Source organism: Neodiprion fabricii, chromosome 1, assembly GCF_021155785.1.
Source record: "Neodiprion fabricii isolate iyNeoFabr1 chromosome 1, iyNeoFabr1.1, whole genome shotgun sequence".
Classification (NCBI taxonomy): domain Eukaryota; kingdom Metazoa; phylum Arthropoda; class Insecta; order Hymenoptera; family Diprionidae; genus Neodiprion; species Neodiprion fabricii.
The window spans coordinates 28,923,026-28,938,722 of NC_060239.1; the positions used below are offsets into that span (position 1 = coordinate 28,923,026).

Genomic DNA, 15,697 nt, shown 5'->3' on the forward strand with positions numbered 1-15,697 from the left:
TGGTTGTTCGGTTGAGAAAATCTCTCGAAGAGCTGCACGCGCGATAGGCTTGGTCAGAGGCAAAGGCACAAAGCACCTGTTTTAGTTTCCTTATTTTTACGCTGTCTAACGGCCTGCGTGGGCGAGCCACTCCCTTGGTGCCACGATGCCTACTTGCGCATATGTGCGTACACATATGCATGCATGCATGCGTGCATGCATACCGTGCACCGTACCGATTCTCGTGGGAAAGAACTGCGTCCGTCTCTCCCTATGTTTGTACGTTCGTTAGCTCGTTCGCTACCCTGCAGTATTTCCTCCCATTCGTTTCTCTGGTTAACTGCCTCTGATCCGCCTCTTTCACCTCTGGCGCCACGGTTATTCCGACGACCTTGAACGGCGGCAAGGTGTCGCTGCCGAATACCATTTACTGGGAATCCGATCCCTCGAACAAATGACGAAGCTGAGGGTCTGGGCAGGCTCAATTATGGATATCGTTTTAATATTTCCCCAGGGATAGCTGAGTACCTCTTGGTCGGGAATCAATTAGATGCATTCCATATCTCTACTTACAGAAATCCATGATTGACGAGGTTCGACTTTGCGGACCTCATCCTGCCCAGTTCGCAGCCTTTGAAAAAACTAATTGCAGTTCGAGTATCCATAGAGGATTTATATACACGTATTGTAATTCGTTTTATTTTAACTTCTCTTCTCTTGAATATTGGTGCTTGGAAATATCCAGACTCCACAGTTCCGAGCGTCTAGTTAAGTCGGAACAAAGTGCATAAGAATTCAAGACACGTCGACGAGCGATGCGTGCAGAGGGACACGCCACACCGCTTTATTATAATCGCAATTCCTTCTACTTTTGCGGGCGCAGGGTATATTTACGTTCCACCGATATGAGATTTTTTGCATCAATTTTTTTTTATTGCAAGGGTGCAAAGACCCTCGGCCGTACAATGCTCGATATAAAAAAACACTCCCAAGTGAATCCAATTCTTGGATTCCGACCCGAACTTATTACTTGTCTAGTCGTAATACTGTCGACCAAATACCAGGGGTCGATCCCTGCGCTTCGTTCCCGGACACGAATCGACCACCTGATTGTTGGACGGGCTTTGTTAACGCGACCGGCCCCGAGGGGTGAAAAGGAAAGAATTAAAGGGTGGATCAGACTGATATATGCACTATGTAGCAGGTCTTTTATAGCACAGCGAACAGAATGAACGTGACGAGCTCGATCGAGAGGGTTAAAGTCACGAATCCCCCATTCCAAAAAAAAAAAAAATAATAAATAAATAAATAAAAATAAAAATCCCTCAACTTATATTGTACTTGTAACAAGTTTGCGCTGATGCATGACGAAATCAATATTTCGTGACTCGTGTTTTCCGCGGAATAACGTACGATCCTGACGGGACATAAGTGCACCTATTAATGGTAAGCACGCTTAAGCCTCAAGCATTGGAAATTCTACCGTCGCAGGATTGTCGGAGTTAAAACCTGTTCGTAGTTGAGGGAGAGACTGCGAAGGGTGGCCGACGTTCTGAGTTTTAACAATTTCGGCTTTGCGGGGTTGACGGTCTCTGTTACGAGAACGTGTTTTTCATGATGGTGGCGCAGTTCGCTCCGCGCCACGCGGTTGCCATGATGTGAGTCGCACCCCAATTCACCGTTTGATATGCGTCCAAAGAGCGACTATCGATTTCGAACGCAAGTCGGGCGGCGGTTGGCGAGATGAACCGAATCTCTGGGAACCTCGTTCGCGGAGAAAAATTGCCCGTAGTCGACGTTAGCCAATAGAAACGATTGGCCTTTGAACGAATTCTCGCGGATAATTTGCAGCCACGATTGCGTTGTCCTTCTCTTCTCTCCTCTTTCTCACCGTGTGAAATACCTCAACGTTGGCACATAGCAAATTTTTGCTGACTGTCACGCGAGCGTTTTCCGGCACGCGGCGAACATTTGCCGAGCTGACAGTCACGCTGGTATTCGGAGGGCTCGAGTTCTTTCGGGAATGCAAATGGCTGCCTCGCCGCGCAACGCGACGACAAGAGCTAACCAATTATTGCACTTGCGGCGGTGCACCATTTGTCAGATCTAATGGATTTGCGATATTGCCGAGGCTGCGGAGTAACCAGCGCGGTGTAACAAGTTCCCAGAGATCTTGTTAGCACGTCCTTAGAAAGTATAAAACGTAACGGTGGCATGCGCTGGCAGGCTTATACCCCAGAAACAATTCGCACGCCATAAATCGTGATCTGTAATAATTAATTAAGACGTCCTGGTGGCGCGCATACGCCGCAACAGCCGCGTTCTACCGGCGCCTGTCGACTGCAAGCACAAGTCCATGCTGGCAGCTCGGTGTTCCCAGAAGCTGCGTTTCAACTCACTACGTATGTTAAGGAGCTAGGAAGAAGGCGAGCCCTGGTAGGAACTCTTGTGGCCTGGTAATTGCGCGCTTGTAGTCTTGTTTTATTTAACGATTTCGCTGCCCGGATTATACCCAGCCACACACCGTCTTCTTGCAGCGCGGTTTGTCAGGCCTAGAGTCGCACGGCTGCTCTCCTACGTATCCGACATGCGTATGCAACATGTATACAACATAATCGTAAGAGACATGGAAAAAACGAATTTCACCCATTCGTCACGCGATGCCAAAACGCCAACGTCTCATTGTACTTGAGTTATTAACAATTAATCCAACAACAGTTGCGGGGATCAAAATTCTACGCACGAAAGGTAGATACAAATGTCCGAAGACATCTGAGCTAATTGTCCAACTGATTCTCGAAGGAAACTTGATTTTCATTGAACAGAACCATTCGGAATTCGCCCCGCAGCTGATATGGCTTAGGTGTATAAATACGTCGTGTTTCATACATCCTGCACACCGCAGTGTTTTCGCTACGTATTGATTCGCTCAGAGTCTCAAACGTGTTCAGACTTCCTAGTCGAGTCTCCGGACTCTCCTCGTGTGGCTCTGTAATGTCATCAGAAGTTGGCAGGGAATCCCGGGAGTCTCGACACGTGCTCCGGAAGGGATGAGGCCAAGTTCCTGCAGACGGACGAAACGTGCGGTGGAAACCGACCGAGCAAAAATCTCGCCCCAGGTTCCGTATTAATAATGAAACCTTCTCTTCATCTTCTGTTCCAGGTGATATCGAGGACTGTTTAGTCGCGCCCGTGTCGCAGGGCCAATTCACGCCCCTTCCCGAAGCCCTTTGCTGGGCCATCCTCGAGTTGACGTCCCAGCGGCAGGCGGCCACCCTGGACACCCTTAGGACAGCCCTGAGAAACGCGTTCCCGGCGATGCAAAGACCTGGACGCGATCTCGTCTACGACGCGCTGGCCAAGCTGATGCAGGAGAGGAAAATTTACCACACTTCTCAGGGCTACTTTGTCGTCACCCCCGAGACCAGGCGGCTCAGGCGGGACTCCGGGAGTTCCAGGAGGAACTCCAGGGAAGTTCACGGTTCCAGAGGACAAGGCGGGATGCTAATGAGCAACGACGAAGCTATGGCTCTGGTTCACGGCGAGATGCTGACCTTGAGAGACGGTGACGTCACCCACCAGGCCGTGCAGACGAATTTGGCAGACGTAATCTGTGGAGGTATGCGGACTTTCTAAAATTACGTAATTTCGCCTCTTCTCCCAAGTTCTCCTTTTGCGTGCAGTTATAAAGCTTTATTCAGATATAAATATATATGTACCTACTTCAGTTTGATTATGTCGGATTTTCCGTTTCGCATAGGTGAATGAAAATTTCTAGTTCAACATCGCGCTAGTTGATCATGGTAGACGTAGCCCAAGTCGGGCTGCCGTTGTAGCAAAGCGCTGAAACATTGGCTATTTTAAACAGCATAACCGGTTTGCGGCATTTTTACTTGCCATATGAAACGGCGCGTCGTTACATCGTTAAAAAAAAAAAAATTCCTCACCGCCGGTGAGAAGAATTTGCGAACATGGCATTACTTATCATTCAATAAGCAGATAGGAAAAGACTGTCCTTTGAGGAGCTGACGATGATTTGAAGGTTAGATGCGGTAAGATCAACATACGAAAATTAGTGTAAATGGTCGGGTACAAAAGTCACGTACGGTAGAAGAGAAACGCAGCGAAATTACGAAATATCCCACGAGTGGGACTGCAGTCAGATGTTTGGCCACAATCAGCCGAATAAACAAGAGTTCACGACCTTAAACAGTTTATATCTATATCTGAACACGAAGAAGTGTAACGTGGTATCCTTGGCGGGTATTTGAACCCCGCAGTTCTACGCCTGAAGTTGCAGAATCGAGCATTTGTAATGGTATCCTGGTTACGTGGGCGGCTATAAAATGGCTGAAAACTGTTGGACACTACATGTGATTTCGAGCAAACGAAAATCTGGATCGGTAGATGCGGAAAGAGAAAAAGTTGTTTCTAAATTTGAAATGTATCTTGAACAATAAAGCCATATATGAATTTTGCCACGAGTATGTACGTCCATGACATTCATGACAACTTCCTGTTGACGTACGTTCACCTGTTAAATTCTTATCTCCGTGCCCATTTGTTGTTGTATGTACTCTCTTCCGAGCGCTGTGATGCGCATTAAACACAAGAAAGCGAAAATACCCAACTTGCGGACGAAAAAGTATCTCCTTCCCGAGTAACTCTGAAACCTTGCCCCGACTTGTGCACTCATGCATACTCTACAGTCACCACTTTACTCGAGAAAGCGCCCGTAGCGTCACACGCTTCGAGCGCCTATCTTCATACCGCAATGCGGACAGCTTCTTATGCATGGATAGGATAGGACGAACGCTTGTTCACGGGCACGTACGCAGACCATGGAACTTGTTCGTAATACGCGGTTGTTAACACATAAGAGAGAGACTGAGATTATACCTCGGTCCATTCAAGGTCTGGATTGGTCGTGCTTTTAATAGGAATGTCCAATGTCGAGATTTGCCCATTATGACGAGGAGTTGTTTTTTTCATCTCAGTGCAAAGCGGGAGTTACACAAGATTCGTGGATAGGTTCTTTGAATTGTTGCGGTTTTTTACCAACTTGAACGATCCCGTTCGCGTTATTGTACACTTTCGACTAACTGCTTTAGTTGAAAGGCAGCGCAGAATAGCGATAAGTCCGTATGGAGTAAAAACTAATCAACGGAGGACCCTGCAGAATCCTTATGTGAATCGGCTCTCGGTTGAATTGGCTGAAATTTTAGTATGTCGTTTAGTATAAATTTTAGTCCCCTCGAAGTTTTGTAATTCGTAAAAATCGGGTAATCCAGAGATAACAAAAAATCCGCGCACCCCTTTTCCGAGGCCTGTATTTCACAACATACTTAAAATTTCAGCCAATTCGATCAAGAGCCAATTCCCATAAGGATTCTGCGGGGTTCTTTGGAGAAACTTTACAAACTAGATGAAATTGGAACGCATATCACGTATAGCAGCTTTGCAGTGTTGTTAGAATTTTGTTTTAACGGAGAAAATATTTAGGAAATCTCAAACTTTATCTAAATATTTTGTTAAGTCCGTCATCAATATACATAGTCTGCCAGAGAAATGCCCAATTCAAAAAACATTGTTTTCCCAAAACTCAGAACTTCAAGGATGATTGCCCTAGTCACAACATTTTTGCAACATGATCAGTGTCGTAAATTTTTACGAGTTCAATGAAAAACTGTAAAAACACAATAAATAAAACAATCCTCTGTGAACATGACCTCAATTAAAACAAAAAAAAAAAAAAAACACACAAGCACCGTTTGATTAAGATTCGTTTCCCCGTTTTTAGATATAATTTCGTAAGAGCATGATGTGAACTATGTATTTACACTGCATTTTCTCAGGTTATTGATCTGTCCTGAAATCCTGAAACGCTGCTCGTATATTTCTCGAATCACCAAAAATAAAACTTCGTTACGTTCACCATCGTTTTTGTTTCCACAAAGAAACGACGTGACATCTGGGTCATGCCTTGGAAGCAACGAATTTACTGGCTAGCCATGAAAGTCTGCGGTAGGTATAAACCCTAACTGACTATGAGGCGGCAAATTGAACAGAGTGACGTTAACCAATACGATACTCCGTACAAAAGGTCCTAGATTTCCATGATTTTCCTGCATCTACGTTTGAATCGGCAGTGCCGAGCTCACGTTCGCTGACACGATTGTTCCGTGCTCTCTTGATCTCACGTGTGTCTCGCTCGATGCCTGTGCCCGAGTCTCTGATACCCGTGTGCTTGGAAAGCGTTTAGCACAACGATGTACATTAGCTATTGGTCACGACATCTTCTACCGTTAGTTACCGCCGCTGGGTTGATGCGGCACCCAGAGGCTGATATCCGCGAATGATATCCACCTTCTCGAATAACTGTTAGGTATTAATCATAATAGAAGCCAAGTGTGTACTTGGTGAAAATTCTCATGAAGTCAAGCAGTTACGTAGACGCACTTAAACTTACGTAAATTCATTTGGAAATACGTGGCAATTAGAATTCACGAAGACTCGATGTCAGGTGTATGTATATTTTGTTTCAGAATGGTCAGCCCCTCAGCAATCATAGATAATGCATTCGTACTTACTAATGTGAAAACGTAACCTCTTATAGCTGCACTGTGAATGGGTCAATCGAAAATGCGGTGTCCGTAGTGACGAGTGATCTTGACCGCTCCTCTTTTTTTCAGGAAATCCTAACGACAAGGTCCTCTTCGCCAGGTGTCGATCAGTTCCTGGACGCTTGGAGCGAAGGCATTCTCTACGTCTCTGGGGGTCCGCCAGACGCCTTCACAGGAGTGGCAGTTCTCGATCCTTGCCGCGAAGACCGGACAGAAGCGACACCTCCTCGAGTGCTGAGTACGCCAGCACAGACAGCACCCCTCACAGTCCAACGAGTGAGTCCCATTGGGAAGGGTTTGATTTGGTGACGGGTGGTGAAACTCTGCAATTTTTTAACGTATACCAAACTGGCTTTTCAAGTTTTCTACATTATATTGCCCTGTGTATAATTGCCTTTGAACCTGTATGACACCTTGGTTGGTCGCGGAGCTTCTAGTCACCTTAGCTGATAGCAAACCCTTCCCAGTATCCTTCGGCGCTTAACTTTCCTACACGATCGGCTCTCTTTTTAAGGCTTCTCAAACATATTTTCAGAGAAAATTGGACTACTGTCGAGACTCTTTCGACGCAGCTCACGCAGGAAGGGCAGTCCGCTTATGGGGACTTTCAGTGCCCAGTATCCACCGACAGAGTGGTTCAACCCTCGTGTTGTTCATCTGCACAGCGTCGCTACCCAAACCAGGGCAGCTAGTCCTTCGGTAAATATCAGAGCAGGCCAGTTCACTGGCCATGCATTTATACGGGTGTTGTTTTCTTATACAACGATTAAATTTATATTCATAGATGATGGAAGGCTTGGACCAGTCTCAGGCCAGTTTTCAAGTCTGGGATGACTCCAGCTCCGCCCGATCAGCGACGCTTCCAAGGCGCCACCGGCGCCAAGCTAGCGGTGACTCATCCAGCCTGCTCGCAAACTCGACGCCCAGAAGTTCGAGGCGTCATCGATCACCTTGTTCGACTTTGCCCAGATCGAAGTGTTCCAGCCTGAGTCGGTGCACGTCGAGAGCGTCGGTCCTGCCACCGAGTGGAGCGCAGGACATTTATCAGAACCGAGGCCAAACACAGACGGGAAAACATTCGGCGAACTCGTCGCCAAGCAGAAGTGGAGGAAGTTCCGGTTCCGTCAGAGCCTCAAATGGAAGTCCTGGGAAAACTGGTACTCTTGGTAGATCTAGCACTCGTCACAGCTCCCGACGACCCAGCCACGACTCAACTGGAAGTGGCACGAAGTCCTCAAATAGTTCTCCACAGCATAAGGTAAGGAATACGCGCGATCCCTGATGACGAATGCGTTGATGCGATGATCACGCGTTCAGCAATTGATTATGCCATACGTGATGGTTTCAGGTACTCCAGAAGACTTCGTCGAGTCACTCGACGCACTCTAGTGGAAAGTCAACATCGAGCGGCAAGCTTTCATCTTCGCCAATGAAAAGTTCCACACTCCCGGCAAAGTCGTCACCTCTCAAGATCATCCAGCAGGGAGCTCTCACGCCGTTGCAGGAGGCGCAGAATTCGATTACACTTCAGCTATCGACGAATCTGAGCCCAACAAGTCCACCCCAGGAAAGGGTACAGAGCAGTGTGACGTTGGCTTCGAATGCCAGTACAACGACCACGATATCGGGGGCGCCTGGTACCAAGATCTACGTGCATCAAAACAACTCGCCGATGAGGTCTGTCATCACCTTCGAGAACGGACTGAACAAGAGTAACGCCGGCAAAGAGTCAACGTCAGCGAAGGATAAGCAGGAGAAGGAAACGGTCGGCGAGAAGTTCTACAAGCCGACAATCGTCAAAATGGGGGAGGAGAAATTATACAAAACCAAAATCGACGAGGACTTGCAGTTGAAGTCGATGAAGGTGGACGAGCAGCGTTACAAGCCGATCAAACTGGAGAGACCAACCTCCCTCTATGGCTACAAGGAGGTCAGGTTAGCATCTGAATCCGACAAGGAAAACAAGCCGAAGGTCGACGAGGATCCTCCGAACAAACTAAAGCTAACGAATCATCTTAACAACAGCCAGGCCCATTTAATCGACGGTTCACCTCATATTGAAAAAATCTCACTGGTTCACCCAAACGAAAACCCGCCCTCCACAATACCGACTTCTAAGAACACGAACGACGCGATGAACAACTCTAGGAAATTGAGTCTCTCTCTGTCAAAGGACGCACTCAGCTACAGAAATTTACTGCGACCGGGCTCCAAGAGCAATCTGGCCTCGAACCCTCCGTCACCCACAAAGTCCTTCGACGGTTTTGGAGGTTCGTTCAACAACGTTTATATCGAAAATTTGGAGTCTTCCAAACAGCGCGTACCTCAGGGTTCTGAACCCAATTTAAAGAAATCACCGAGTCGCGGTGACCTCTATCCGTATCCGAGCTTGAGCGACCTCCAGGTACAGTTCACCAGTTTAGCTGCCCAGAAAATTCTCAAGGGCTGCTCAATCAACAGCGTCGACACCTTGGTCGAGGTGAACATGGCGGCTGCGGAAAAGCCAAATAACTGCGATCTGCCAGTTCACACGGATTTTGGTTTAGTGTAAAGACGCCGGCCAGTTTTTATAGACGAGAGATTAGTTTCTTCTTCCTTTTGTTTTTGTTTTGATACTATATATTTGCAACAACCAGTCCAGGAATGTATCATTGCTTTCCTGTCACATGAAATTGGAATGGTGTTTGAGTAAAAATTATGTAAATACTATTCTTTTTAATCTATACGAGCTTTGTATTAACGGTTATTTGAAAATTTACGAAACAATCAAAGTTGACGTGGAATTTTTCCGTATTATATTGATTAGTATATATGTTGTATGATATATATTATATATACTCAAAACTGTTGTTCAAGTGTTTCAAGGCTAGAGCTATCCTACAGATTTGCTTTTATTGATCCAGTAAACTCGGAATCCTTGCAATGGAAATAAAAAAGCAATATTCCCGCTAGATTTATCCGCATAGCTAGCCATTCCAACGCTCGTTTAATCTAATCTCAGTTGCCTGTGACATACATCTAGTGTTCGACCAGATCGGAAAACCCCATTTTCTCAAATGTACTATTTATATAAAAACAGAATACAAGAAACGAAAATTAGCTTTAGCGTCATAAGCGCAGCACAATTATTCACACGCTCGTGGAGGGCGGCAAAACCACACCATATCCATCGTCATCCGTATGATTAAGTTTAGTTTACTATATCGTTAAGCTATTCATTTAAGTTTCATACTCCTAAGTTAATTGTACTATTGTTTCCATCAGTCCCGCTGTTCAATTTTTTATACAATGCAACAGAACTCAAATCGCAACTACAGTAACCGGACCGACAATCAGATATACGCACGTTTTATCAGCCGACTCTGAAACAAGAGTTCCTTGCCATGCTGCCCACGCAGTTTTGCACCGCTTTCCCGGTGAAAGTGGTCTGTCAAAGCATCACAATGAAGCAGAACATGAAAATAGTCGTTTACCCTTTCGTCAAACGCGGAACATCGAACGAATGAAAACGAAACCTCGGACAGATTTGAAATTCCCGAACGAATGCGAAGTTACCGTATCTCAACTTTTGGAAAAAGGTAACGTTGATCCAACTTCATTCTTCTTCTTTTCTTTTTTCTTTTTGCCGTTCGATTTCTATCTCTTGCGAAATAATTATCTTGCACCGCAATACGATTATTACATTGAAAGAAAATGGTTATACGGAGCAACAAAATGCAACTTTTTAATTGCGAAAAATGATTGGTGCCTGGGGGGCTACCCTCGTCGGTGTTTTGATCTGCAACGGTCCAATCAAGGGCCTATCGCCGATGATAACGCGTTACGTAGGTATAGAGATGCATACCGATTTATAGTGCAATCGAAAATCTTATATATCCAAGTGCCAAAACTGTAGTAAATATTGAATTAATCGTCTGTGAGCCTGATCACACATCAAAGCGATCTTGAATCGCATGCTTGCGGGCAACGTCTTCGGAGTGTGATCAGCCTTACATCGCGTTCATGCCAAAGTCCATTACGGATGTAGGAAAACATTCGGGATACTGAAAACTGATCATCCCCGAGACGATGCGACTCAGCGTGAACACGGCGACCGTAATTGTAATGCGAAGGTTAAACATTTTTGAATAAAAAATCGAATTATTATTCTTTATGAAAGAATTGCTACGGTAAGGTAGGAATTATTTTGAGACGCGTTTGCATATAATTAAGTGCGTAGGTACTATTTTGTACATTCTTACTTATAACATATATATTAATTACATGTTAATCGTAGCGTTACCTTTTTGTAGAGGTGCCACTTTTTTTCACAATTTTTTTCCTCTATCTCTTTCTATTTTCATCAAAACTAACTTTTAGAATACGATTGTATAATCTGATTATTAATATAATAATGGAAGTACGCAATAAAATATATGAATACACATTGTATACACTCACCTCTAGTCGTTGATTCATGTTTCCTCTCGTTCCGGTAAATCCCACCGAATTCGCCAGCGATTCATCATCACTACATTCACTGCACTGAATTGATGATATAAGCTTTTCACCATGGTGAGCAAGAACAATAAAAACGTACGTGCGTAAGGACCAAAGTCGCGAAACCGAGTCGCATTTATGTGCTGTTGGTGGTGATAAATTATGAGAGGATACACTTATGGAGAAAACGTTATATTATGGGAGGCTTCTTGCCTCCACAATACATTGAATCGCGAATCCCTAGATGGGTGCAGCTTTGTCGGACGCTAATGCATCCGGAAGCATGTTTCTATTCTACACTGTTTCTTGCGTCTGTTTTCGCGTTCTGCAAACATGTGAAAGTTAGTGTGCTTGTTGTTGCTTAGGCGTATTCTCACAGGCACGCGTTGAATTGCCCACTCTTCGTTTTGGCGTATTGGCGAGAAAGCGGTTGACGAGATTCACACAGTGTTCGACTTTTACGACCATTTTAGAAAATCAAATTCTGTACCACAATTGGAAGCTTGATTGTCTCTCACTCTATAAACCAGTCGCTTTATAATCGGTTTTCCATGAATCACGATAACGCTGCTACTACGATCAATTGCCGACCGTCTCGAACACGAATACTTTGTACGAAGTGAATTTTGACATCCGACGCGTTCCGAAGGTGAATTAAGACTGAACGGTGCCTTGTAAGTCTTGTAAATAGTTCCCGCCCCCACTACTACGCCCGAGTGTGAATTTGGGCAAAAAATGTCAACAAGCTTAAGCTACCGCATCGATTGCCGGTTTCGGATTAGGGACAGATATTGAATGTACTTTGCGGTGGCATACTTCACTCAGAGAAATGATTAATTTGCATACTATGACTAACTTGATAATGTTTTTTGTGTAACGACGATCGAAATAGAAGTTGACTTGATCATGTAATTGTTTGTGATACGAATTTTATCGTTTATTTAAGTACATTTATTATATATACGTTTATTTGAGCACAGACAACTACACTGATAAGTAATTTTCCAAAATTTTACGTGGAGTATAAAACTATTTTCGCGATTGAAGCAGAATTCAAGTATTTTGGAATTCTTTAACACTCTTGAATAGTTAGTTTAACTAGTCTGTATTCATTGCCTTTAGAACCGAGAGATATGATAACGGCCGATTTGATCACTTGGTAATATCACCAAACGTGAAATATCGGCAATTGCTGTTCCCTCTTAGATTTTACTACATCAAATATTCGAATTCAAAACTCATCGAGATGGAATTGAATAATGGCACGTCGGAAAATTTTTCAATAATGAGTATAATCGATTTAGTTGTTCTGAAAAGAACCAAAAAAAAATTACCTACTCCCAAGCGGTGTTAGCCTGTCCCAAGTGGATTTACAGATGATTTACAGCCCTTTGGATCAGAGCGCCCTACGAAAAAGTACTCGCCACTTTAATCATGAAATCACATTAAGAGTAATCAATTTTTCGCTCGATTCAGGGTATCATGAAAAAAATATTCAGCTGCGACGTAAAATAATTCTCAGCCAGACTATAACTCAGCTGCAGTGCCATTGTGAATGAACCGGTCATCCCCGTGCATTTGATACCCTCATTGCTGGTCTAAAAACTGAAGATTTGACATCGAATTGCGGAATCCCTTGGTAGAATTGGCACTGAAGCTACGATGTGAAATAAATTCCATACTTACCGCGGTATCTTCAGCTGTTCGCAAAGATGAAAAATTACGGTTACTGCCAAACTGTCTATGCCGGTGTGTTCGATGACCGTTACAGTCCAAAAGAATACTTCGAACACGTAATTAATCTGGCACTGAAATGAGCCTTGATAAAAGAAAAAAAAAACTCACCTGGTACTTGGAGGCTGTAATTGAAGGGAAAAGGATACGAGGCGATTGATCACGTGACGATATTCGCCTGGTTGTTGGTGTGATCGTAAACTATATCCAATAAATCATCACAATCGTCAGTAAATTTGAAAAGAATCCTGGGTACTCGGGCATGATTCTTAGATGAATTTAGATTCCCATTTTTCTAGTCCGATTGAATCTGCCGGACAATTTTCATTTCTCAAAAATGGCTACGCAAGTCGAATTGTAATTTTCTTTTCTTTTAAGTATTTCGCCCTTGATTTTTAACAGTAACAATAAGAGAACCAGCAGGGATACCGTTGTGCTTAAATTTGAGCAGATACACGAGTTCGCGTGATCGAAAATAATGACAAATAATAGGTGAGTAATGGATGCTATATGTATCTGAACTTCTAGACTCGAACGAATCGCGCATAATTTAACTGTAAAAATACAGCCGGTTGCCCACATGATTAAAAATTCAGCGAAACTGAATGATAGCTTAATTATTCTTTAACTAAATTGTGTATTATTCTTTTAGACATCAAATTAAATAGCACTTTATGGCAGCGCTACAACAGCAGTGCAAGTTTATCGTATCGCTATTGTACGGCTCTATAAATTTTTATAATTTGCTCGAAAAACAATTGTTGGGAAAATTGATAAAAGGTAATATTTGTAACTTATAGATACTTAACGTATTCAAATCACAGGCACTTCAGCGTCTTTCCCTCTGTTTTCGCCCCAAATCATATTTTAAATTCTTTTAATTACATCACTACTGATCTTATCTACTCTTACCTTTTACTTTATTCTTGTCCCAATTTTCGTCTATTCACCGCCACTTTATTCACCATGTGTGCTTTGTGGTTTTAATCGTTTGGAGCATACTTCGGTTTTCGACAGTCACTGTGTGACGAATAATAAACATGGATTCTCCTTCTGCAAAAGGAAGAATATGAAATTTTCAGCTATTGGCAAGGATGATCCTCTCACTGCGAAGCTTCGGTTTTGACTAACCCACCCAACTCAGAATGAATTACAAATTCAATCGATGCAGTCAGCGCGAATCAATTTCAATCGATAGCACGCGGCGTTTCCCGTGCAGACGCATTGTATGAATACCGAGTAAAAAGTTGGTGCATTTTAAATTCTGCATTGTGTCCTGTCCATCCAACTTGAAGGTATCACGACAAACTCGAACGACAGAAGTGCACAGTTGATACAACTAATTCCAAATGTACGCTGAAAACTTTGAAACTTGATCGAGCATTGAATGATAAAAAATGTACTATGTATGTGGTGGAGTTGCAATGTCCAGGAAATAACCTTCTCTTAGCTGGGTAAATGGTTATAATTTCATAGTACGGTCTGGTTTTTGCGTTATGTAATTTTCCGACCAAACGGACTGTTCTAGAGGTAGGTCTGAAGAAAGAATGAGTTATTGAAACCTCGGATACTTTGTGACTGAAATTTAAATTGGGAATAATGCTCGTGGATCAGAATATTTCACATCAAAGAAGAATGGGCCACGCTAATCTATAAATTTTAATGACAGGATTCAAAAAACAAGAGATTTTATTGAAATGATCAATTATATAAATCGTTTAATAAATTATATCACATATAAACATCAAAAGGCTCTAAAATATTTTTATTATTTATTGACATGGACCAGGACATGTCAAAATGTGTATTTCACCAATTTTTGATGAATTTTGATACATATTAAATGCAATGTATGATCACGTGGCTAATTTAAAAATTATCTATTACCATCTTGATAGTTTTTTTGGTTCAATACCATTAAACTTATAAACGTACGTCTTTTCGATTTACGACAGATCCTTCATTTTTACAAAGCATACTAGAAATAGTGAATCACTCCAGTTTATTTCGCGATAATTTTGACTAACATTTTAGAAATGCCTTACGTTGACGAATAATTAAATCGGAGATATTACATACCTAGACTGACGCCAGGATCGAAACTTCTCCAATTTCTTTACGTAATTTATGTATTTGACTATTGTCACGTATCGCCTAGTGACCGCGCTGTTAATTTTTTCTGTAGCAGGTAATGTGAACAATGTATTTGGCCGAAAAACACAGAAAATATATATATATATATAAAAATATACGTAATGGTGTTTACGATCTTATGCCATTAGACAAGTGATATGCTTACATGCTTAATCAAAAATCTCAATATCGTTTTCACAGATTTCGAAGTGAAAGTTCAAATACACTGTACATTGGCAATGGATTTCTTCAGTAAAATAATCTGGTTACTGTAATTATTATGTGACCTATCGGCAAACTGTGAGGCGTGAGTCGATCCTACTGGTGGGCTAACTTGACACTTTGACTGCGAGGACGATTTGCTTATGAATTAAAAGTTGCGTATTTCCGAAGTCTCGGGTGTAAACTGTTGGTCGTCGGATAACATTCTAACAGTTTTTTACAATTTCCACTGTATTGTGTAATTACAGGGACGGTGTATGATTTTCTCGAAACGACGAGCGAAGCAAATCGCATCATGTAGTTGCAGTTGGAACACATTTGTGGATACCTATTACGCCACACTTTTTATTTTCATATTGTGGGTTTTGATTGCAATATGCGTGAGATTCAATTCTAGTCGAATGAATGCAAATTGAAATAACGAGTTCACGTTTAATATCTGTATTGGTTACAATAACATGTGCTAAATCTTTTTTGGATTTCACAATAACGAAATTGGGAAATACTTTTTTTAGTACGTTGGTGTT

General features: G+C 42.8%; 1 protein-coding gene across 3 annotated transcripts in view; it reads left to right on the forward strand.

The window, feature by feature from the left end:
• Nucleotides 1–9,701, forward strand: part of LOC124175416 — a 63,816-nt gene extending 54,115 nt beyond the window's left edge. For 2 of the 3 annotated variants that reach the window (XM_046555654.1, XM_046555662.1), the window contains exons 4-8: nucleotides 3,143–3,598; nucleotides 6,672–6,878; nucleotides 7,117–7,301; nucleotides 7,387–7,860; nucleotides 7,951–9,701. In XM_046555654.1, coding sequence (XP_046411610.1) covers nucleotides 3,143–3,598; nucleotides 6,672–6,878; nucleotides 7,117–7,301; nucleotides 7,387–7,860; nucleotides 7,951–9,153 — 2,525 coding nt within the window. In that variant the 3' untranslated portion in view covers nucleotides 9,154–9,701. The remainder of the gene's footprint in view (nucleotides 1–3,142; nucleotides 3,599–6,671; nucleotides 6,879–7,116; nucleotides 7,302–7,386; nucleotides 7,861–7,950) is intronic. The other variant, XM_046555671.1, reaches the window with a different exon arrangement.
• The last annotated feature ends 5,996 nt before the right edge of the window (nucleotides 9,702–15,697 follow it).